General features: G+C 42.1%; 1 protein-coding gene across 1 annotated transcript in view; it reads left to right on the top strand.

Annotated features, from left to right (window-relative positions):
* The window catches only part of LOC132123956 (cadherin-7-like), a 156,367-nt gene that overhangs the window by 89,576 nt on the left and 40,525 nt on the right, over nucleotides 1–26,266 (top strand). The window contains exons 7-9 of the mRNA XM_059534647.1: nucleotides 3,670–3,923; nucleotides 20,937–21,073; nucleotides 23,521–23,642. Coding sequence (XP_059390630.1) covers nucleotides 3,670–3,923; nucleotides 20,937–21,073; nucleotides 23,521–23,642 — 513 coding nt within the window. The remainder of the gene's footprint in view (nucleotides 1–3,669; nucleotides 3,924–20,936; nucleotides 21,074–23,520; nucleotides 23,643–26,266) is intronic.

Here is a 26,266-nt window from a genome sequence, read left to right as displayed (position 1 = left end):
AACAAATAGGGATAGCTCAGTTCGCTTGCTGATATCAGACTGACTTCACGAAGGCGATTGACATCTGGCGCTTTATTCCTCATGGAACTCCGGTAACTGTCTGTCATGAACGCTGTGCCATCCAAACCATTACTTAATAAAGAAAATAACTTTAAAGGAACAACAGAGAAATAGAAACAACTCGCATACATGCGGTGCTCAAATCATTCATCAGAATCAGAATCAGAAAGAGCTTTATTGCCAAGTATGCTTGCGCATACAAGGAATTTGTTTTAGTCACAGGAGCTTCCAGTACACAGAGACAACAACACACAGACAAAAAATAAAAATAAAAAAATGGGCAAATAAATAAGTGTATAAACAATTGTGCTATAAATGATAATGGAATAGGATTGAGTAAGATGCAGGGATGTACTAGGATGAAGGGGTAACAAATAAATATAAGGATATTGCACATTTTTATTGCATAAGCATAAGCATAAGTGGGGAACATTTAACTTGTCATGAGGTAGATTGCCTGAGGGAAGAAACTGTTCTTGTGCCTTACCGTTCTGGTATTTGCGGCTCTGAGGCGAGGGCCAGATGGATAGAGTTCTTGAAGGGTGGGCAGGGGAGCACCAATAATCCTTTCAGCAGTCCGAACAGTTCTCTGTAGTCTTCTGATGTCTGATTTTGTTGCTGAACCAAACCAGACAGTTATTGAAGTACACAGTACAGACTCAATGATGGCTGAGTAGAACTGTTTCAGTAGCTCCTGTGGCAGGTTTAACTTCCTCAGCTGGCGAATGAATTACAACCTTTGTTGGGCCTTTTTCACAATGGAGTCAATGTGATTGTCCCACTTCAGGTCCTGAGAGATGGTGGTTCCCAGGAATCTGAATGACTCCACTGCAGTCACAGTGCTGTTCATGATGGTGAGTGGGGAAAGTGCAGGGGGTTTTTTCCTAAAGTCCACGGTCATCTCCACTGTTTTGACCGTGTTCAGCTCCAGGTTGTTAAGACTGCACCAGACAGCCAGCTGCTCAACCTCTTGTCTGTAAGCAGACTCATCACCGTCCTGGAAGAGGCCGATGACTGTAGTGTCGTCTGCAAACTTCAGGAGCTTGACAGAGGGGTCTTTAGAGGTGCAGTCGTTGGTGTACAGGGACAAGAGCAGAGGGGAAAGAACACATCCCTGAGGGGCACCAGTGTTGGTGGAGCAGGTGTTTGACATGAATTTCCCCAGTCTTACTTACTGTTGCCTATCTGTCAGAAAGCTGGTGATCCACTGACAGATAGAGCTAGGAACAGAGAGCTGGGTCAGTTTGGTCTGAAGGGCTGTTGGGATGATGGTGTTGACTTCATGACGACAGACGTTAGAGCCACAGGTCTGTAGTCGTCAAGTCCTGTTGTCTTGGGTTTCTTTGGAATTGGGATTATGGTGGAGCGTTTGAAGCAGGAAGGCACTTCACACAACTCCAGGGATCTGTTGAAGATCTGTGAAAAGATGGGGGCCAGCTGGTCAGCACAGATTTTCAGACAGGCTGGTGTAACACCATCTGGGCCTGTTGCTTTTCTTCTTTTGCTCTTCTTGAAGACCTGGCACACATCATCTTCACAGATTTGAAGAGCAGGAGGTATGGAGAGGGGGATTGCAGGAGGTGTTAACGGATGTGTAGGGAGATGGTCAGAATGGGTGTTGGGGGTTTCAAATCTACAATAAAACTCATTCAGGTCGTGCAGATCATACAGTGCAGATCAACAGTGCAGATCATACAGTGCAGATTAACAGTTAGCACAGCATACATCAGTTAGTAACAAAGGAGAAGAGTATGACCAGAACACAGAAGTAAAACACTAAATTTTTCCTAGATCAGAACCATGAATATGCATGAACATTAACAATTAACACATTTAAGTAATACTGAAATTCAATCTGTCATCACTGCAAGTCAAACCTTCATGTATAGTAGGGGTTGGTCAACGTATTCACTGTCCAATCATAAGTAATTCTGGGGAAATTTCTCTGTCTCAGTGCATAACGTCCCTGAGCCTGATTTGCGGGGTTCGGCCGTAACAATGTCAAGTCATTAGAGCCAGAAACATCAATACTGTCAGGAACAAGGTCAAGTGAGTGTTCAGTGCAATGTTCTGGAGAACTTGCATCAGAGTGTTGATTCAAAGGTTCAATTGAATAGTCTGTATTAACCCTTTGGTCAGCATTAACAGATTCCTCTCTGTATGTTTGGGAATCAAAGTACACAACCAAAGGTAGCGACATTTCAACATCACCATAGGAACTTGCTGTAGACATGACTGTATCCCATGAATGAAAAGGCTGCAGATTTACTACATGATACACGCCAGCATCTTCTCTAGTGTCTACATTCGAAAGTTTATAGTTAACACTTGACAGTTTCTTAGAGACGCAAAATGGGTCATCATACACTGGGGCCAGTTTGGCTGTAATGTTTGTATCTGCATCAGATCTTGGATGAGTCTTAACCCTGACTAAGTCCCCCACAGCATATGAAACCATGTGTCACTTCTTGTCATAATAATGTTTCTTTTTTGTGTGGCTCTCACTTAGAGAATCAGAATCAGAATTAGAATTGGCTTTATTCACCAGGTGTGCGCAAACACACAAGGAATTTGTTGTGTTTTTTTTAAGGTGCTTCCTGATACATACAAACATACATGTATACAAACACTGACATGAAAACAAAAAATAAAAATAAATTTAGCAAGACTTAGCAATAAATAATGTGAAACAATCTGGAACAGAATATTGATTTATGTATAGATTTGTGCATAAATAAGGACAGCTCAGTTAGTATTAGGTGATTGACATTTCACAACTGGCGCTTTATTCCCCATGGAACTTTACTTAATAGAGTAAAGTAACCAATACTTAATAAAGAAAATAATTTTAAATTACCAACAGAAAAAAAGAAAGAACTCGCATACATGCAGTGCTCAAATCATCCATACAATGCAGATCAACAGTTCAACCGGGAGCGCGCAGCTCTTAAAGGGGCCACACCATATTTCTACTCATTACAAAGTGTATATCGAAATGAAAACCGATTTTAAAACCGTTGCTTACTTCATTACATTTCTCAAGCCAGGAAAAAGAGTGCGTATGCATGGTCTACAATGTCCATAATGTGTGTATATATTTATGGTAAGTTTATTTTTTATAAATTCCGATATGTGCATGGAAAATTACGCCTGGATTGACACACAAACTCCTGGTGACATTTTTACTTCCATTGGTTTCAGTTTTGAGATTATATCAGATTGGATTGTATATTCACAGGTGGACGCACCAGACCTCTTCTGGACTGTTTTGTGCTATTGGACCAAAGGATTATATATCCTTTAACAGCTTAAGAATTCTACATACTGTGATATTTTAGTTTGACAAATATATTTTTATATTAAATAATATATATATATTTATTTATATGTGCGGTTATCATCTTTTTTAACACCCATTTAATTCATTTAAATTGTGTAGCCTATGTTGATTGGGTTTTGGATTTGATTGGGATTGGGATTAGTTTTTTGTTTTTTTTGTGAATAGATGCACGGATTAAGACTGCTGTTAGTTATTTTTCTTCTTTTAGCCTGTGTTCTTCCATTCTGCCTCAAATATAATCTCTCTCTCTCTCTCTCTCTCTCCTGCAGCCTTTGGACTATGAAACCAAAAGCAGTTTTTCTCTGAAGATTGAAGCTACTAATCGGAATATTGACCCTCAGTTTCTGACCTTTGGCCCCTTCAGTGATACAGCAGCTGTAAATGTTATTGTAGAGGATGTGAATGAGCCGCCAGTCTTTTCCCCCCTGATCAGAAAGATGATGGTTTCTGAGGCAGCGAGGGTCGGCACAGTCGTTGGTACGGTTTCAGCCTCTGATCCAGACTCATCCAGCAGTGCAATCAGGTATATGCTTAACTGATTTGTGTTTAATGTAATATCCTATTAGACTGTGTGTTTGTGACTCATATAGCTTTTTATCTTACTCTCCTCTTAATCAAATACATTACAGTTCAAATTCTGATTGGATGCTAAAACACAATCAACTGACTTCATTCTGTTCTTAATCCACATAAAAACAACATTGAGGTCTGCGTAGACCCCAAACTCTGGTTTAACAGTTTAGAGGACTGAAGTGAGGATGCTCTAGAACAGGGGTTGGCAACCTACGGCACGCGTGCCAACAGTGGCACGCAGAGGGATAAGGAAAACTGTATAATGACGTACAGTTTGATGTAATAACTTCTCATAGTCACACAGCCTGTTAGGAGCTACAAATACTATTAAAGTGTGAGAATTAACTTGCATGGATGCACGTGCAAACACTGCACATACTAGGTGCTTCAGATCAAAGCCTCGGTCTAACAGCACTCGTCAATGTCAAAATGACTGAGATGGCCAATCAGATCAAAGTAGGCGGGGTTTACTGTTCACAGAAGCAGAGCGCGAAGCGTCAGTTTAACGTTAAAGAGAGTGAGGTAAGATGAAGCTGCAAATCAATTAACATTAGTCAACTTTTAATAATACGTTTTACCATAGAAATGTTAAATGACCTAAAGCTATATCCAGTGATGAAAAATGTTCTGAAATATGGCCATTTTGAGAGAAAGAAAGTGGGGGGGGGGGGTAAATTGTCTCTCTCTGCAGACAATGAAGCGATTTTGCCCCTTTGTTGTTGAGAAATATAATGTAGCGATTCAGTATCGATTAATAAAAGTAGCGTGACAACACTCTGAATGCTACTTTTTGCACAGCACGATCTCAGATCTCTGTGTGCGAGTGGTGTGTGTTGTGTGTGTGTGTGTGTGTCTGTGTGTGCACGTTCATCAATTAAAGCAGTGCATTAACGTTGATTAAACGTTAAAAAAACGTTTTTTTTTTATCGTATAATAAAAAATTGTGTATGTACCGTTTAAATACAGAATTATATCGGTGTGTGTGTGTGTGTGGGGGGGGGGGGGGGGGGGGGCTGTGTTGGCACAGTGGTTAACCATAAAAATAAAAAATGGCACGTCATGCCGAAAAGGTTGTTGATCCCTGCTCTAGAATAATTGTTTTTGGTCAAAGCATTGGGACTTGACCATGACAAATGCTTGGTATTTTGCATTTGTTGCATGACAAATGCACAACAAATGCTGGACAGTCTTTTATAAAGGTAATCCAAAGAGTAATCAAAGGCAGGCAAAGGTCTAAACTTGCATATATAAAGATAATCAAATCCATAGAAGATTCAAACAACTAGGCATAGAAGCAAAACACAGGGTCCATGCTAGCAAGACTTACCAAAGAATGCATGAGAAGACATCACTTAAATAAGACAGAGCAAACAAGGTAACAAAACACTGGTGAACTGAATGAAGCCTTAATGAGTGCAGGCCAAGGATCATGTCCCTACAACAGGTTTAAGTGCATCTAAGGTCAGAAAACATTGTATTTTCTCAGAAAATACATTTAATTTTACAGTCATTTGCCAATGATTCCAAAATGATTAGTTCCTTGCAAGTTCGGAGGAAACCCCTCCCTTCCATAATACTAGTCTCCTATGATTGGTCAGCTGGCCAAGCCTGTTGTGATTTGCACAGCGAGGAGTCCATGAGCCAGTTAGCCAGTGCTACCACTGACAAAACATCTTTACATAAAACAATAATATAGTGCCAATCCATTCTTATTATAATGACATAATACAAAAACACTTAAGCAAACAAAGCACTCAATTGAAAATATACACATAACGTATCAATCGTACTACTTACAGTTTGTGGTTCTGAGGGCTTGTTAGTCCAAATTAAGAAGATTAGAAGCCAAAGAAGATAAAAGCCAAGATTAGAGAAGCACTCTATGACATGCACAAAACAAAAGGTTTGAAATTGTATTTCTGTGGTATCCTTGAACACAGCGTTATCTCAACATGATATAAACACACCAATAGTGGAAGCGTTTGTGGGCAGGTCAGACTCTGTTTGTATTTCATGGGCAGGCGGGGATTATGCAAATGTGTTACCCAGTGACGTATTTACATTTACATTACATTTAATCATTTAGCAGACGCTTTTATCCAAAGCGACTTACAAATGAGAACAACAGAAGCAGTCAGGTCAACAAGAGAACAACAACAGTATACAAGTGCCATGACAAGTCTCAGTTAGTCTAGTATAGAACGCATAGGTAGGTTTTTTTTATTTTTATTTATTTATTTTTTATTTATTTATTTTTTTTAATTAAAAGACAAGAAAAGGAAAAGTGCTAGTTTTAGTTGGTTAAGTGCAGGCGAAAAAGATGAGTCTTTAGCTGTTTCTTGAAAATGAGTAAAGACTCAGCTGTACAATTGAGATTGGGAGGTCATTCCACCAGCTGGGGACAGTCCAGGAAAAGGTCCTTGAGAGTGATTTTGAACTTCTTTGGGATGGTACCACAAGGCGTCGATCACTTGCAGAGCGCAAACTTCTGGAGGGCACATAAGATTTAACCAATGAGTTTAGGTAAGTTGGTGCCGTGCCAGTGGTCGTCTTGTAGGCTAGCATCAGTACCTTGAATTTGATGCGAGCAGCTACTGGTAGCCAGTGTAACCTGATGAGGAGCGGAGTAACGTGAGCTTTCTTTGGCTCATTGAAGACAACCCTCGCTGCTGCATTCTGGATCAATTGCAGAGGCTTGACAGTACATGCAGGAAGGCCCGCCAGGAGAGCATTACAATAGTCCAGTCTAGAGAGAACAAGAGCTTGGACAAGAAGTTGGGTTGCTTGCTCTGACAGGAAGGGTCTAATCTTCCTAATGTTGTATAAGGCAAACCTGCAGGACCGGGTAGTTGTAGCAATGTGGTCTGTGAAGCTTAACTGATGATCCATCACAACTCCTAGGTTTCTAGCTGTCCTCGAAGGAGTAATGGTTGATGAGCCCAGCTGTATAGAGAAGTTGTGATGAAGCAATGGGTTAGCTGGAATCACCAGGAGTTCTGTCTTCGTAAGGTTAAGCTGAAGGTGATGGTCATTCATCCAGCTAGAGATGTCACTCAGACAGGCTGAAATGCGAGCAGCTACCGTCGGGTCATCTGGTTGGAATGAGAGGTAGAGTTGGGTGTCATCAGCGTAGCAGTGATAAGAAAAGCCATGCTTCTGAATGACAGATCCTAATGATGTCATGTAGATGGAGAAGAGAAGTGGTCCAAGTACTGAGCCTTGAGGAACCCCAGTAGCAAGGTGGTGTGACTTTGAAACATCACCCCTCCAAGACACACTGAAGGATCTGTCAGAGAGGTAGGACTTAACCCACAGGAGTGCTGTTCCAGAGATGCCCATCTTTCTGAGGGTGGACAGGAGAATCTGGTGATTAACAGTGTCAAAAGCAGCAGAAAGGTCCAGTAAGATGAGTACCGAGGATTTTGAAGCTGCTCTTGCTAGTCGCAGGGCTTCAGTAACCGAGAGCAGAGCAGTCTCAGTTGAGTGGCCACTTTTGAAGCCAGATTGGTTGCTGTCCAGGAGGTTGTTCTGTACAAGGAATATAGAAAACTGGTTGAACACAGCTCGCTCAAGTGTCTTTGCAATGAATGGAAGAAGGGATACCGGTCTGTAGTTTTCAAGAAGCACTGGATTTAGTGATGGTTTCTTGAGCAGTGGGCTTACCCGAGCCTGCTTGAATGCTGAGGGAAATGTTCCAGAGTGAAGAGAGGAGTTGATAACGTGAGTAAGCAAAGGTATGACTGAAGAAGAGATCGCTTGAAGGAGGTGAGTGGGGATCGGATCAAGTGGACAAGTAGTAGGATGATTGGACAGGAGAAGTTCGGAGACGTCCATCTCTGAGAGTGGGGAGAAGGAGGAGAAAGAGTGTGCATCGGTCATTGTGAAGTTGTCCTCAGTCTGCGGTGTGGAGAATTGGCCGCTGATGGATCTCGTCTTATTTGTGAAGAAAACTGCAAAGTCGTCCGCTGTAAGAGTCGATGGAGGAGGTGGTGGCGGCGGATTAAGAAGAGAAGAGAAAGTCTTGAAGAGTGTCCGAGCGTCACAACAGCTGTTAATTTTGTTGTGGTAGTAGGATGTTTTAGCCGTGAAGACATTTGCAGAGAAGGAAGAGAGGAGAGACTGATACACACTGAGGTCTGTAGAGTTTCTTGATTTCTGCCATTTCCTCTCTGCAGCCCTGAGTTTAGAGCGATGTTCACGGAGAACCTCAGACAGCCAGGGGGCAGATGGGGCAGTGCGTGCTGGTCTAGACAACAGTGGGCAAAAGTTGTCCAAGCAAGATGTTAAAGTGGAGCAAAGAGTGTCCGTAGCGCTGTTCGTGTCCAGAGCAGAGAACTGAGAGAGTGCAGGAAGTGAGGATGAAACCACAGAAGATAGGCGAGATGGAGAGAGTGAGCGTAGGTTCCGTCGAAAGGTGACCTGCGTTGGAGTGTGAGGCACTTCAGGAGTAAGTGCTAGGTTAGCAGTAATGAGGAAGTGGTCTGAGGTGTGCAGTGGAGCAACTGAAGAGTTGTCCACAGAGCAACAGCGCGTGTAGATGAGGTCCAGTTGGTTGCCTGATTTGTGAGTCACTGTAGTAGACACTAGCTTGAGATCAAATGAGGCGAGCAGAGTTTTGAAGTCAGCAGCCTGGGGTTTATCTAGGTGGATGTTGAAGTCACCAAGCAGTACCAGAGGAGTACCATCTTCAGGAAAGTTTGATAGCAGCACATCCAACTCCTCCAAGAAGTTTCCCAATTGACCTGGGGGACGATAAATGACCACAAACTGGATTTTAACAGGGTGGGTTACAGTAATGGCATGTGATTCAAATGAACCAGTACCTGTAGGTGATGGCTGAAGATCAAATTTCCATTCTTTTGATATAAGGAGACCTGTTCCTCCACCCCTCCCAGTGGTACGAGGAGTGTGGGAACAAGTGAAATTAGTGGAGAGGGCTGCAGGGGTGGCAGTATCTTCAGGTTTGATCCAAGTCTCTGTCAGTGCCATGAGGTTGAGACCGGAATGAGTAGCAAGAGAAGAAATGAAGTCTGCTTTGTTAACTGCAGACTGGCAGTTCCAGAGACCAACTGGAATAGAGAGCGTAGTAGTAGAGGTCAGAGGGACAGGCCGTAGGTTTGTCAGACAGGCCTTCCTGCGACGTCCGTAGCGTGCTCTCCGAGTGTTAGTAGTGATAGTAGAGATCTGAAAGCACATAGTGACTACAGGTGTAAGATATTTGAGAACAAGGTATACAAAAAGTAAAGAAAGAGGAAAAAAGCAATACTCAAGTGCCCTGTCGGTGTCCTTGCTCGGTGGAGTCGTGCAGGTAGAGTCGATCGTCTTTACACTCGTCCGTCTTCACACGAGGAGGGCTCACACGAGGGCTGCCGCGGTGAAACTTAGCGCTTTTGTATTAGCCTGATTACCTGTGATTGAAGTCAGCTGGCCACGCCTCACTATTTAGCAGATCGAAACCAGGCAGTCCCGCAATAGGCAAACGCAAAACCAAGCGCCACTGTCAGCACGTATTAACCAGGGTAAGACACACACAATTTAAACCAAAAAACTTTCCTAGCAATGACGATCCCACACTAGTCTGATGAGAAAACAAGGCAAAACACTCACAAGCTGCTGTCCTTCTCTGTAGCTCGACTGTTTCTTCTGACAAGTGCTTTCTAAACAGCTAATTAAGTACTTTCACTGGCTTTGGCCACGCCTCACTATTTAGCAGATCGAAACCAGGCAGTCCCGCGATAGGCAAACGCAAAACCAAGCGCCACTGTCAGCACGTATTAACCAGGGTAAGACACACACAATTTAAACCAATAAACTTTCCTAGCAATGACGGGATAATATCTTTATTTATCATGCACTTTTTTGGATTAAAAACTTTGTAGATTGTTTTAATTTAAGGATAGCTACATTATAAACTGCAAAAGAAATATTTTTCAAATACCCAAATGACCTGCTCTTTCAAATATCTTTGATCAAATTCTTCTTTAAAATTCTATGTGTAGATAAACCATTGCAGTAGCACTTAATAATAAGATTACATGAACAAATCATGTACTAATATCTGAATTAATACTGTTAACACCTGAGGCATGTCATGAACCAATGAAGAGCTGACCTTTTACTGTTACTGGAGTCATGTGTGAGTAGGTGGCAGCAAGTGACTGTTGATGAGTGAGTCATTGAGCTTTAAAAGATTAATTGAAACAAATTATTCATTCAGAATCAAAGCATTTGACCATGTTAATGAGTGAATAACTGAATAATTTATTCAACCAATTCGTTTAAAAAGCTGATTCATACAACAAGTAAACACCTTCCATTGCTCAGAAATGCAAAACAGTGCTGTGATCTTTGTTTGGATCTATTTTCGTTGGCAAAATTGAGCAAAAACAAGCAATATTATGCCTAAAATGTAAGTGACATTGTTTTACTGAACTTGTATAAAATTATTATTAAATGTGTTCATGCTAATATCTAAATAATAACGGTACTCTTTGTGTGATATACAGGTGCATCTCAATGAATTAGAATGTTGTGGAAAAGTTCATTTATTTCAGTAATTCAACTCAAAATATGAAACTTGTCTATTAAATAAATTCAATGCACACAGACTAAAGTAGCTTAAGTCTTTGGTTCTTTTAATTGTAATGATTTTGGCTGTTCACCAAAGCGAACTGAATCGTTTTAAATGGTTCTTGACTCGTGAACGAGTCAGTCTATTGTTTGTTATCTGGCTCGGCTTGGTGTTCATTTTCAGTTCTCTCTTCACAGCAGTTCAGTCAGTGTACTGTTTGAGTACATGAATTACTCAGGGATATTGGTTTATTTGAACTCAGAGGGAGTTTCAGCCACATTAAAAAAGTTAACAGCTTAAGTCATTTGTGGATTAATGCGTATTGGAGACGCAAACCGTTTAAAATGATTCAGTTCGATTTGGTGAACTGGTTCAAAAAGATCCGGTTACATCCAATGATTCGTTCGCGAACTGGATATCACAAACTGCTTTGTTTTGAACTCTCTCTCACAACAGACACGGAAGAGAAGACAATGCTGAATAAAGTCGTAGTTTTTGCTGTTTTTGGACCAAAATGTATTTCCGATGCTTCAAAAAATTCTAATTTACCCTCTGATGTCACCTGGAATACTTTGATGATGTTTTTCTTACCTTTCTGGACATGGACAGTATACCGTTCACACAACTTCAATGGAGGGACTGAGAACTCTCGGACTAAATCTAAAATATCTTAAACTATGTTCCAAAGATAAACGGAGGTCTTACAGGTTTGGAACAACATGAGGGTGAGTTATTAATGACATAATTTTACTATTTGGATGAACTATCCCTTTAACAGAAAGTTGAGTGGAAGGAAAAAATGTACAACCAAACTAGAGAACGGCAGCCTTAAAAGGATTGTCAAGCAAAATTGATTCAAGAATTTGAGTGAACTTCCCAAGGAATGGACTGAGGCTGGGATCAAGGCATAAAGACGTGTCAAGGAATTTGGCTACAGTTGTAGTATTCCTCTTGTTAAGCCACTCCTGGACCACAGAAAACATCAGAGGCGCCTTACCTGGTCTAAGGAGAAGAAGGACTGGACTGTTGCATAGTGGTCCAAAGTCCTCTTTTCAGATGAGAGCAAGTTTTGTATTTCATTTGGAAACCAAGGTCCTAGAGCCTGGAGGAAGGGTGGAGAAGCTCATAGCCCAAGTTGCTTCAAGTCCAGTGTTAAGTTTCCACAGTGTGGGATTATTTGGGGTGCAATGTAATCTGTTTGTCACAGTGCCTGGTCTGTGTATCCCTGGTTGTCCACTGGTGGTCTCACTTCACCCTTATAGTCACCCCACTGCAGGTACTACATTTCCCACAAACCTTTGTCTGGATTCATCACTGTTAATTGCACACCCGTTAATTGCACTCAGCTGTTCCCACTTTCATTGTTTTCACCTGTCTATATATACCCTGTCTGTTTCTATCATTTTCATGGAGTCCTTGGTTTATATCACCCTGCTTTTTTGTGTTCTCTAGTGTTTGTCATGTTTCTTGTTTTGGACTGCCTTTCTGGATGTTGACCTTTTCTGCCTGACTGGATTACAATTATTTGGATTCTCCTAATAAAACACTGCAATTGGATCTCCCTGTTTGTGTGTGCATTCGTGACAGAAGGACTCCATCATGCCCAGATCCAGCGGTGTGTGGGATTTCGAATCCTGTTTAACGCCTGCCTTGATGACCCTGTGCCTCGGTGGGAGATGAAGGGGCTGGAGATCCTGAACTTTTGGGAGTTCACCAGTTACCTACAACATCGTGGTCAATGGGATACACCGAACACACCCGTCTCACCAGACACGATGGCCAACTCTATGCTGGTGTCTCCAAAAAGGATGTCCGCCAGCCCAGTGCCACTGCACAAGGTGGCTGCCAGCCCAGCACCACTGGCTAAGATGGCTGCCAGCCCAGCGCCACGCTGGTGGTGGTCCTCTGCGCCGCCGAGGTGGGCTTCTGTCTCATCCACACGGCTGTGGTGGTCCTCTTCGCTGCCCTGGTGGGCTTCTGTCTCATCTGCATGGCTGTGGTGGTCCTCTGTGCTGCCCTGTTGGGCTTCTGTCTCTGCCGCATGGCTGTTATGGTCCTCTGCTCCACCCTGGTGGCCTTCAGTTCCGCCTGTGCCGCCCCAGTGGGCTCCAGTTCCACCTGCTCCACCCTGGATTCCTACTCTGTCGGCACAGCCCTGGGCCCCTGAACTTTCTGATCCGCCTTGGTCTCTTTGTTTTTTTTGTTTGTTTTTTTTTCACTTCCTGTTCCTGTTCCCCTCTATGGACCTGGCCCTCCGTCCCTCCCCCTGATCCTCCACCAGTCCACCTCCCTCCTAGTCTCTTTTTTCTTTGGTTTATTTTTGTGTTCTGAGGAGCATCTGGTAGCTGCTTCTTAGAGGGGGGGGGGGGGGTGTAATGTCACAGTGTCTGGTCTGTGTATCCCTGGGTGTCCACTAGTGGTCTCACTTCCCCTTATAGTCACCCCACTGCAGGTACTACATTTCCCACAAGCCTTTGTCTAGATTCATCGCTGTTAATTGCACTGAACTGTTCTCACTTTCATCGTTTTCACCTGTCCATATATAACCTGTCTGTTTCTATCATTTTCATGGAGTCCTTGGTTTGTGTCACCCTGCTTTTTTGTGTTCTCTAGTGTTTGTCATGTTTCTTGTTTTGGACTGCCTTTCTGGATGTTGACCTTTATGCCTGACTGGATTACGATTATTTGGATTCTCCTATCACTCCAATTTGATCTCTCTGTTTGTGTGTGCGTTCATGACACTGCAGGTGTTGGTCAATTGTGTTTTTTGAAAACCATAGTCACTGCACCAGTTCACCAAGTAATTTTGTTCGGCTTCATGCTTCCTTCTGCTATCCAGCTTTTTGAAGATGCCGATTTTATTTTCCAGCAAGATTTGGCACCTGCCCATACTGCCAAAAGCACCAAAAGTTGATTAAATGACCATGGTATTGTTGTGCTTGACTGGCCAGCAAATTCACCAGAACCTGCAGAGAATCTATGGGGTATTGTCAAGAGGAAAATGAGAAAAAAGAAACCAAAAAATGTAGATGAGCTGAAGGCCACTGTCAAAGAAACCTGGGCTTCCATACCAGCAGTGCCACGAACTGATCACCTCCATGCCACACAGAACTGAGGCAGTTATTAAAGCAAAAGGAGCCCCTACCAAGTATTAAGTAAATGTACAGCAAATTAACATACTTTCCTGAAGGCCAACAGTTAATTAAAAATGTTTTTATTTTATTTTTTTTATTGGTGTTGTTATGAAGTATTATAATTTTTTTAGATGAATTTGTGGGTTTTTGTTAAATGTGAGCCAAAATCATCACAAATGAAAGAGCCAAAGACTTAAACTACTTCGGTCTGTGTGCATTGAAATTATTTAATACATTTTTAGTTGATTTACTGAAATTAACTGTAATGAATTAAACCTTCGTATTCATCCGGAAGAAGGAGGCGGGAACCGGCGGACAATCAAACAACATTTTAATAATACAAAATAAACACAAAACAGCGCACCAGCCCCTCACGGACGACTGATGCGCACAAAATAAAAGCAAAACACAACTAAAAGCCCAGGCCTGGTCCTCTCTCGTCCTTCACTGTCGTCGCTCCAGTTTTATATCCTTCCATCTCCTCTGTGGGACTCAAGACCGGTGGTGGGTCGCAGGTGTAGCGGATTTCCCAATCACTCCACCGGCCTCACTCGTGTTCCCACATCCCTCGGCCCCGCCCCACTCGTCACATTAACTTTTCCACAACATTCTAATTTATTGAGATGCACCTGTATATTAAATTACATAAATATAAAAAGCATACAGAAGTGTTTTTGTCATCTATAATTTAGAATGCCTTGAATGTTTAGTTTTAATAGACTAATAAATTTTAGCGCTCTGGGCTGCTGTCTTTAGGGTGCAAGTGTGCTCATTATACCATGGTGTCAGACTGTTTTCCTTAACCTTCCTTAAGCGGAAAGGATTTTAAACAAAATTTAAAATGCTAGAAAAGAGAGAGTCCATAGTTTCTGTTACATCAGCAAGTTGTTCTGAAATTTTGGTTTTGAGGTTATATGCTAAGGAATTCGGATACATCAGTAAGATTACTTACAAAGAAGTATTTCGTGGTAGAAGTTATGGTTCTACATTACTTGTAACAAGAAGTATAATTTACAGTTTTAGCTATATGAAGTTTGCACAAAACTATATAATGATCTGAGATATCATTACTTGGCTGCATAATTTCAACACCATCAACATCAATTCCATGTGACAGTATTAAATCTAGAGTATGATTTCAACAATGAGTAGGTCCTGAGACATGTTGTCTAACCCCAATAGAGTTCAGAATGTCTATAAATGTTGATCCCAGTGCATCTTTTTGATTTTCGATACGGATATTAAAATCAATTATCAAAACTTTATCTGCACTCTTTAACTTTTAGCTCAGAAGTAAATTGAGCAAACTCTTTTATAAAGTCCCTGTATGGTGCCCTGGTGGCCTGTGTACAGTAGCCAGTACAAACAGCACAGGGGATTTTTCATTAACTTTTGTTTCTCTGGATAATGTTATATGAAGCACCAGTACTTCAAACGAGTTATACTTGAAGCCTGCCCTTTGAGAAATCCTGAGAACATTGTTATAAATTGAAGCAACACCTCCCCCTTTACCTTCTGGATGTGGCTCATGATTATAACAGTAATCTTGGGGGGTAGACTCATTAAAAATAATGTAATCATCTGGTTTTAGCCAGGATTCTGTCAAACAGAGCACATTTAGATTATGATCAGTGATCATATTATTTACAAAAAGTGCTTTCATAGAAAGGAACCTGATATTATAATAAGCCAAGTTTTATCATTTGTTTATCTTTATTGCATATGTTTTCTATTTGTTGAACCTCATTAAATTGTTACTCTTAAATTGGTTTGGACTTTTTTGTATTTTCTAATTTGGGGAACATTTTAACGATCTAAATGCAAAGTGTAAAGCGCACGGTGCAGGTGCACTCAGGGCGTGTCCAAATGCACTACACGGCAGAATTTGGAAAGCGCAAAGACAGAACTCGTTTTCGAGAAGAAACGGAGCTGCTCATGTGCAAGCAAATATATGGTCTAATTCTGATACATGCGATTACTAAACAGCCTACAAAAAATTCTATGCATTGCAATCCTTAATTTTTTTCATATTTGGCAGCATATTTGTGTGCTGCTGTGCATCCCTGCGTTTAATAAGTAGCGTGTACGCGCATTGTGGACCCGCCTATACTAACACGCTCTCTAAATAACAAATAAATTTTTTTTCAGACTTTAGACCAGGTTTGAGTTGGTCTATGGTGCAGTCTATTTTCAGTTCCTTAAAATAGCAGTGAGCCAGCAATGCGTCTGAACACACCTCTTTTTTAGACCAGCACACCCATAGGTGCAAAAATGAGCCCAAATGCATTTGCTAATTAAACGACATGGTGCTAGATGGGAAAATGCAAACGGCGCCGGGTGGAAACAAGCAAACACACTTGAGCTGCGCCTTGTGTCGCATTGCTCTATAGTCTCTATAGTGTGATATCTAGGTGAAAGAGTCTCTATGGCTGATAATTAACTGACTTCTGTGACATGAGGTGGGTAGCAGATGGTTGGTTTAGCCAGTCTGTCTGCTTCCTGACCTGGGCCCCAGCTAGTAAAGTACAAACTCTAAGACTATGTGCCATATTTCTGGAGAGAAGAGCGTCACCACCCCAGGAGGGATGAAGACCATCTCTTTTCAACAAGTCAGGTCTGCCCCAAACATTCACATTCTGTACAATAGAATCACCAATAACTAGGGCACTTTCATCAGGTTTCTCAGTGGGTGCATCACTGAGTGGGGAGAACCTCACTGTAACCCAGTTGCCTTACTGCGGGGGCTCTGTTGCTGGAACTGAGCAATGTACAGGACTCCCTGAGCTAGAAACATCCAAAGTTGTATCTAGAGCCCACACATTCTTACTGTCCTCAATTAGTTTGGATGCGTGTCTCTAATTCTGAAGTCTTCTCTGTCAGTCTAACTATTTCCCTGCATTTATCACATGTGAATCCCTCATCACCGACAGAGATAGATAAACTGTACATGTGGCAAGAGGTGCAAATAAAAATAGCAGGAGAAGCCATTACTCACCGTGCTTAAAGAAAGATTCCACAGTTGTTTGATGAACTTGTGAAACTGGAGAGAGAGAGAGAGAGTAGCGAGAGAGAGGAGAAAGAAAATGCAATAATGCAAAATGACAGTTAAAGGCAGTTCATCACTGAATTAAGTGATGTCATCTCTGTTCAGTTTAAATAGTGTCTGTGCATTTATTTGCAATCAAGTCAACGATATCGCTGTAGATGAAGTGACAACAAACTACGCAAGCCAGAGGTGACAGCGGTAAGGAACCGAAACTCCATCATTGACAGAATGGAGAAAAAAACCTAGGGAGAAACCAGGCTCAGTTGGGGGGCCAGTTCTCCTCTGACCAGACGAAACCAGCAGTTCAATTCCAGGCTGCCGGAAAGTCAGATTGTGCAGAAGGATCATCTGTTTCCTGTGGTCTTGTCCTGGTGGTCATCTGAGACATGGTCTTTACAGGGGATATGTATCTGGGGCTCTAGTTGTCCTGGTCTCCGCTGTCTTTCAGGGATGTAGCGGTCCTTTATAGGTGCCGATCCACCATCTGGTCTGGATACGTCCTGGATCCGGGTGACTGCAGTGACCCTCTGATCTGGATACAGACTGGATCTGGTGGCTATGGTGACCTCGGAATAAGAGAGAAACGGACTAATATTAGCATAGATGCCATTCTTCTAATGATGTAGCAAGTACATTGGGTGTTATGGGAAGTGTTCCCGGTTCCGGTTTACCTAATTAATGCAGCCTAAAAATCCTTTATCGGATTTGGATATTAAAAGCATATTAGGAAGCAGGAATAACACTGTCCAACATCGACAACTGCAGGTAGAATTGCTACCTGCGGGACAGTGTTGTGTTGTGGCCTCACTTACCTATTCCTCACGAGCCCTCTGCTCGAGTCCATTCCTGGGTCCCTCATTATGCTTTGTCACTTGGTTATGACAGAGACCATGTTTTCGTAGGGTTTTGTCCATACCCAGACCAGATGGTGGATCAGCACCTAGAGATTACCTAAACGCTTGCTAGTAGTCGAGATAAAATCACTCTTACCAGTTATTTCAGATGCATGCTTCAAACAGAACAGTCAGTGAAGATGAAGAAGAGAAGGACATGTTCTCCCGATGCCTGTTTATAGTCGCGCCGGTAGTGACGTCAGAGGTTGTCGCCGGCCAACTCGTTGGTGTTTTTTCAATGTATGCTTCAGACAAGGGTCATGACGAGGTGTTCCCCATAGTGTCCCCTAGAGGACGCCGTGTCTCGTTCCCTACTCAGGGAACCATGGTTTCATAGTTTTGTCTTTTTCTTGCTTTGCCCTGTTACTCATTTTTTGACCCTTTGCTCTGGATTCTGGATTTCCCTCTTTGGAGAAGTCGTGGCCTAGTGGTTAGAGAGTTTGACTCCTAACCCTAGGGTTGTGCATTTGAGTATCGGGCCGTCAATACTACGGAATATGTTCCCTTGAGCAAGGCACCGAACCCCTAACTGCTCCCCAAGCGCTACAGCATAAATGGCTGCCCACTGCTCTGGGTGTGTGAATTCTGAGTATGGGTCACCATACTTGGCTGTATGTCACATCTTTTCACTCTTGCTTAGCCCTCTGGATATTGTTCGTTCATTGTAGACATTGTTTGACCCAGGCCTGTTATGACCACGTCTCTGTCCAATAAAAGCTTGCACATGGATCCGCATGTCTCACATTTTGTCAGCCCCGCCATAGAATACTTGGCCACATGAGGATCCAGCGACTTTTCTGAGAAACATTGGCCAGGTATGGACACGGCAAGAATTTTGTTATACCTTAGACGAGGCTCGCAATCTCTGGAGAACTATGTTCACAAATTTTTAGCCATAGCACACTTTTCAGACCTACCGGACTGTACTTGATAGAGTTTTTTTGCGATGGCCTTAATCAACCTCTACAATCTAAGGGTTAGACGCGAGGGTCCACGTTCATCACTCTGTCAGTTTTTGGACTATGCTTTGTGGTGTGTTGGTTCTTCATTCACTGTGGGTGTTGTGCAGGAAGAACGCGACACCGCACTCACTCATGTAATGGCATCTGCACTAGAGTACAAGCACAAAATGGCAGTAACAGCGGAGCATGATTGCAAAATGTCCACCACAGCTGATGTTCATGAGTCAAGTCACTGTTCATCTTCATGAGTCAAGTCAAGTCAAGTCACAGTTGGTCTTCCTGAGTCGTCACATCTTCTCTGACATTCCAGAGTCTCGTGACTTCTCAGCTGACATTCCAGAGTCTCATCACTTCTAAGCTGACTTTTAAGAGTCCCGTCATGTCACAGCTGCCAATCCTGAGTTGAATCAAGTCATTGCTGATCTTCCTGAGTCAATTCAAGTCACCACTGATATTCACGAGCCAGTCAAGTCACAGTCGATCTAGTCAGGGCACAGTTGATCTTCCAGAGTCTTGTTACGTCTCAGCTGGACTTCCAGAGTCTCGTCACATCTCAGCTGAACTTCCTGAGTCTCATCATGTCACAACGGATCGTTCAGAGTCACATCACTTCACAGCTGATCTTCCAGGGGCTTATGTTACAGTTATAGAGGTTCACATTATTTCCCCCCATTCATTCTCAAAATACTCCCACTGCACATTTTAGTTTACAAACATAGAATTCTATGAACTTGACAGTCACTTCACTTATATCCTGTAAATAGGGATGCACTGATACCATTCTTTCCATTACTAGCCCGATACTGATACTTTTATTTTTGGTAACTTGCTGATACTGAGTACTGTTACCGATATTTTTTTTTTTAAATATTGGGTACAGAAACCAAAAGAGTATGTATAATTTTCGTTGGTTAACTTAATTTATTAAATAGATACAGTCAAACCAAAATTTATTCAGACACCTTCAACATTTAGCGCATAGCAGCGACTTAATATTGTAATGACGCACGTTGCTGTAATAATGCAGGGAACCACTCTTGTAATTTTTTTCACAAATAGAAGTCTTTTTTTTTTTTTTATCCGAAATGTGCTGCGATTTATTTTCCAAAGCCACTTATATAATGCAGAAACACTCAAGCAAGCAAAACATGCACAACGCATGCATGTGTATGTAACTGTTGCAGAACTAGAAGGACAGTGTTAACGTACTGCCTAGCATAGTACACACAGGCTGCTCGATTTACTTTTGCCAGAAAGTCATCTATGCCTAAGGTAAAAAATATGAATGTCCCTATAAATTGTCTCTCTCTTTCTTTTTTTTTTGCTTGTGCTAAGTGAGTGAACATCAAAGATCACACAACAGAAGTGCGCACGTGCTCTCTCTCTCGCTCTCTTCCTCCCTATCATTAAGTAAGTTTTACTTACTTATTTTTGACATATCCGACTGAACAAACTTTCCAGTGATGAACTGTATATTCACTCGACAAGCTCGTGCATCTCCGCCGCTGCACGCTCAATCTGCTCAGCGTGCCTTATCTGCTTGCGCACGTCAGTTACGTTAATACTGAATGTTTAACATTAGATTCATTGCACATTGTAAAAAGTTATGTTTGGAACTTGTAAATAAAGATAGCATCAGTTAAGTAAATTTTACAAACAAATACTATTTTGTCTTTTTAATTCAAAATATCACATTCTTAAGTCATAATAATTCAATAAGCTACTTGAGGTTTCATTTTTATTTATTTTACTTAAATACATAAGTAAATTCAAATGGAACTGCCTAGGTAGAAATTAAAGTTAAAACTCATAAGTATATTTTACTTGGAACCGTTTCTTTAAGTAAATATCAAAGTTATAATCCCATATTTCCCATCATGCAATGGGTCATGAATAATTAAAAATGTACACTGTTTTATGGTTGTTTTTGTTGTTAGATGTTAAGTTTAGTTGTTATTTGTTGTTTGTTTTAATAACATACTGTTTTGTGAGACATGGAGTTTATTTTCTACTCAAAATGACCCATTCATAATCAAACACTATTCACTGTTTGTTACCGATGTTTCTTTGTCTGAATATGGCACTTATCACATGCTGTGTGGTATCGGCGTTTGGTATTTCTCTGCTGTACCAAACAGTTACTTGAAAACTGAGGTGCATACTGATCCACTTTGGCTCAGTCATTTGTGAACCTTTTTACAGTGAAACTTTAGACTTTTTTTACTTCGTGTTACAGCTAATCAACTGAAATTATTATTATTTTTAAGGCTAGAGTCATTAATGATAAGAAAATAAATTAATAAAGTCAGGTTAATTTTCCCTGTTATTACTGAAGGACTCCTCACTGGTGTGTCCAGGTACTCCATAGACCGAAACACAGATATGGAACGCTTCTTCAATGTGGATGCACTGACTGGTGTCATCAGCACAGCCAAAGCCCTCGACAGAGAATTCAATTCAGTCCACAATATCACCATATTGGCCACCGAGAACTGTGAGTATAATACAAGCCATGCACAGGCTTTCTGAAATGTGAAAAATCATTCTTATGAGATTATTAAATGCAAAAAGCTAAATGGGGGGGGGGGGGCTGTAATAATTATTGAATGAAATGCTTAAAATTGTTTTGAAGGGGTGATGCTCTTTTGTTCTCTTCTGTCATGTACTCCACATGAGAGAGAGAGAAAGTGAGAGGAGAGAGAGAGAGAGAGAGAGAGAGTTTATTATATACACACACACACACACACACACACACAATATTGAAACTAATACTTTAAAGCTCCAAAAAGAACATGACAATACAAGTCAGTGTAATAGAATTTTATGCAATTAGATTGATATATTCAAAGCCCAAAGTATACTTTGTTTTTGTATGTGAACACTAGCATATGCGCACAGTCGAACGTGCAGCCTTTCAGAGTATACTCTGTTTGAGATGTACATGAACGCAGGCTGTCAACACATGTACTCTGGAAAGATTCATCTTTGTCCAGTATCTGCTCTACTTTTCTCCAGACGTTATGAATGATAAAAATGTCTTTGTACTCTTTTAAATTAAATTTGCAGCCAGTTGTTTAAGTCTCCCATTTATATTCTTGTTACTTTAGAGATTTTGTCTTTACTATTGGGAGATGAAAAGGTCTGTTTTACTTACTATTGAAGACAGTGTAACAGTCAACTTGGATCACGAGTGTTTTGATAACCACGGACATTAGTTTTTGACACTCATTGACCATTTACAGGTACCATAGGAATTAATCAGAAACGCTCTAAACTGAATCCCACCTTTTTTTTTTTCTCGGTGTAAACTTAAAAATAGTTACATCTAAAAACTGTTTTTTAGTGTAAATCATGTTAAAGATTAGTTGAGAGGCTGTCGATTCAATAAATGATTAGCTGTTTCCTCAAAAAACTGTATTTAGCATAGTGAAGCCTCTCCTCAATTGGCATACATTCAAACATTAACAATAGCTGTTACACCTCTTTGACTAAAGGTTGCAGGCTTGCATTCCAGTGGCTTTTTATCTTTAGTTTAATTTTCATCTGTGAAACCGGTACCCGGGCCAGTGTTGCCATCTCATTGAACAACTGATTAGTGCAAAACCAAGTTAGTTATATTTCCACTATGTTCTTCCCTCATCTTAGACTAGTTGATACAAACCTCTCCCATCTCAGTGCATATTCTAAGTCGCTGTAGTGCGTGGTGTCACTATGCTAGTGTTTATCATGGTACCATTCATTCCTTAGGGTCCAAACAGGAATGAATTTAGGAGCCACCAAACACTTCCATGTTTTCTCTATTTAAAGACTGTTACATGAGTAGTTACACAAGTATGGTGACACAAAATTAAACGTGGCGATTTTCTAAGCAGATAAGTACAGTATATAGTTCTGATGACCAAAAGGTGGCATCAATCTCACTGTACACAGAACCTCAGGTACACGTAAAAACAGAAGTATACTTTGACCTTGAGTCTCCTGAGGCAGCATAATTACTTTGCATGATGAACAGAGCAACCATTTAATATTTTATTCACTCTCAAATGAAGTCAAACTAATCAATATTGAATAAAGAGCTAACCCTAACTTTGACAGGAGTCATATGGATTTACACCTGAATAAGACTCCTCAACAACATGATAGTACATGTTTGATAGTCAGTGCCTTTATTAACATCTAGGTGTAAACTAAATCACATTTTTTTATGGTTTTGTTCATGTTTGGGTCAAAGGGCAGAGGATTTGATTTCTGAAAATTCCAGGTGTTTATTATTATTATTATTATTATTATTATATACATAGAGATGTTTAATCTCAAAAGATCAAGGATGACCAGCGCTCTCTTCCACACTTCTTACCACTACGGTGGTAAAACCCTTGAGCAAGAACCCCCAACTGTTCCCTGGTTGGCAGAAGTGGCTGCCAACTGTGTTTGTGTGAGAGGGATAACTGCTTACTGCTGTGTGCATGCACTTGTATGGGTTAAATTCAGAGCAGAAGTTCCAAGTATGGAACACCATACTTGTCTACAAGTCACATTACCTTTAAATATTGACTCACCCTAAGCCACAAATAAATAGTCACGTTCTAGGTGCTGAATCTCTGTTAATCTTATGTCCAGAACACCTGAGAAGAGATGATGCTGACCCCTCAGAGGACGCCAGATGATGCTAACCCTGAATCAACAAACAGAACTAACAAATATTGCTAAAAGTGTGACTGCATCATATAATAATTGCTGTCAATAATGTTCATCGTCTGGCTGACTGTCTTTTATAAATTTTCTGAAAAATCCTGTCATACGCGCACAAACTGACAGTCACCACTTATAAGCTACTAATGAATATTTGTAATGATTTATATTGTAAAAAGCGCTATATAAATAAACTTGAATTGAATTGAATTGAATGTCTCATGCCAACTGTCTTTTTTTGTGCGTCAGGGGACCCATCTCAAGTTGGCAGAGGAATCGCTCTAATCCGAGTCATGGATATTAACGACAATGCTCCAGTGTTTGCTATTGAATATGAGACCCACTTATGTGAAAATGCAGCACCTGGACAGGTATGTGTAGCCAATTGTGTGTTTATTAGGGGTGTCAAAATACAACGGTGCATTGTTGCGAGAATAAAAATAAATGTTGAATGAAATTTTAATAATTGATTGCATTGATTACAGTAATACCTAGTGTTACTAAGGACACATTATACATGCGTGCTTTGTAGACATGGAGTGTGCAAGGTTGAAAAACTAGTGCACATTATAAAATAAAAAAATCATGCTGCTGACTTTCACGTTTCCCAGTGCATTATTATTATTATTATTATTATCTTTAATGACATTATTTTGTATATACAGTGGGTACGGAAAGTATTCAGACCCCCTTAAATCTTTCACTCTTTTTTTATATTGCAGCCATTTGCTAAAATCAATTGTTAATTTTTTTCCTCATTAATATACACACAGCACCCCATATTGACAGAAAAACACAGAATTGTTGACAGTTTTGCACATTTCTTAAAAAAAAAAAATAACTGAAAAATCACATGGTCCTAAGTATTCAGACCCTTTGCTCAGTATTTAGTGGAAGCAGCCTTTTGATCTTATACAGCCATCTTTTTGGGAGAGAAGCAACAAGTTTTTCAAGTTTTTCACACCTGGATTTGGGGATCCTCTGCCAATCCTCCTTGCAGATCCTCTCCATGTCACGGTTCGTGAATGCACCGTCTTCAGCTGTAGTCATGTTATGTCATGTTGATTGGTTCATGTGGGTGTTGCCACTGATCGCCTGATCAGCGGCAGGTGCATCTCATTCCAACCGCCTATTTAACGCCCTGTCTTTCGTCTCCTGTTTGTCAGATCGTTGTTTGAGGTCCATGTGTTGATGTCTGTTCGTGCTCCTGTGTTCCTGTCCTTGCCCTGTTTCCTGTTTCGGTCTCCTTTGGATTATCACAGTCACTCATGGATTATCACCACGGATCACCGATCTACCACCACCGTCATCGCTACCAACGCACTCAAATCACCTACCCACCTGTCTGTGCTGCCATCGTGGTTCCTGCGTCACTCACCAGCATTCATCCATCACAACTCCTGTCATTAAACTACCTTTACTTGCATCTGCCTCCTGTCCTCCATTGTTAGCGTCACAGAACGATCTGACCAACATGGAGGCAGCGAGTAATCAACCTTCCTCCCTCTAAGTTTTCCTCAGCGCCAGTGTTCGGAGGATGGACTCCCAGGTTCGGACTCTTAACGACACTGGTCGCGCGGTTCAGGCTTTAGTGACGCAGGTGTCCGAGCTCACCCAACAGTTCCAGCTATTACGAGCTCCCACTGCGCCACTCACACCGCCTGTTCCACCAGCACCATCGGAGGCCCCCTCCCAGCCGGAACCACGCCTCCCGATTCCGGAAGCGTACTCGTGTGAGCCCGACTATTGTATAGCTTTCCTTAACCGTTGTGATATGAATTTTGCCCTCCAGCCTAGAACTTTCGCCAGTGAGAGGGCCAATGTGGCCTTCGTTCTGACCCTGCTCTCTGGGAGGGCGGCATTGTGGAGAACAGCGGTGTGGGAGAACCAGGACCCATGCTGTGCCTCGTTCCAGGCGCTCTCCGCCGAGATGAGACGGTTCTTTGATCGGGCCACCGCAGGACGGGAGGCGGCCAGGAGGCTGGCGGAGTTACGCCAGCACGAGAGATCCGTCTCGGACTATTCCATCGAGTTCCGGACCCTGGCGGCGGAGTGCCATTGGAACGAGGAGGCGCAGTGGGACATGTTCCTGCATGGGCTGGCTGACCGCGTCCAGAGGGAGATCTACGCCCTGGACCTTCCCCGTCGTTCAATGGACTTATTGAGCTGGCCCTTCGGGTCGATGCACGTCTGGCACGGATGGAGAGGAGGGGGCTACTCAACACCCCATCCAGGGGACCGGCAGACGTGCGGTTCAGCGGCGGGGACGTGGCCAGCCCCGTCTACGATCACGAGCCCATGCAGGTAGGGCGAGCTCGGCTTTCCCGGGAGGAGAAGGAGAGGCGGAGGTCCCTGGGCCTTTGCCTTTACTGCGGGGGAGTCGGACATCAAGCCCACGCCTGTCCGGTGAAAGGCCAGGCCCGGTAGTACGTATGAGGCTACTATCGGGTGGGATCTCCGCCGAGAAGACCTCATCATCATCATCATCATCACCCTCATCTTCTATGCTCCTCCCGGTATGGCTGCGGTGGTCAGCACAGACACATCACTGTCAGGCACTACTGGATTCCGGGGCAGAAGGTAACTTCATGGACAGCACATTAGCCCACAAGCTCCACATTCCCCTCAGACCTCTTCCGCACCACATCACGGTTCACGCCCTCACTGGTCAGCAACTTCCCACCATATCATACATCACTGAAGACATTACACTCATCACCTCTGGCAATCACTCCGAGACCATCTCTTTTCACATCCTTGACTCTCTCCTGGCACCCATTGTCCTCGGACACCCTTGGCTCCTCCTCCACAACCCTAGCATTGACTGGCTCTCTAACTCCGTTTTGTCTTGGTGTAAAAGGTGTCATGAGTCTTGTCTAGTGTCTGCCTGTCCGTCTGTGTCTGTGTCTGTGTTGCAGGAGGAGGCGGTGGATTTGTCTAACGTGCCCGCTGAGTACCTCCATCTGAAGGAAGTGTTCAGTAAGTCTCAGGCTGC

This window comes from Carassius carassius, chromosome 42, assembly GCF_963082965.1.
Source record: "Carassius carassius chromosome 42, fCarCar2.1, whole genome shotgun sequence".
NCBI classification, from domain to species: domain Eukaryota; kingdom Metazoa; phylum Chordata; class Actinopteri; order Cypriniformes; family Cyprinidae; genus Carassius; species Carassius carassius.
This window is presented reverse-complemented; position numbering and strand designations above follow the sequence as displayed.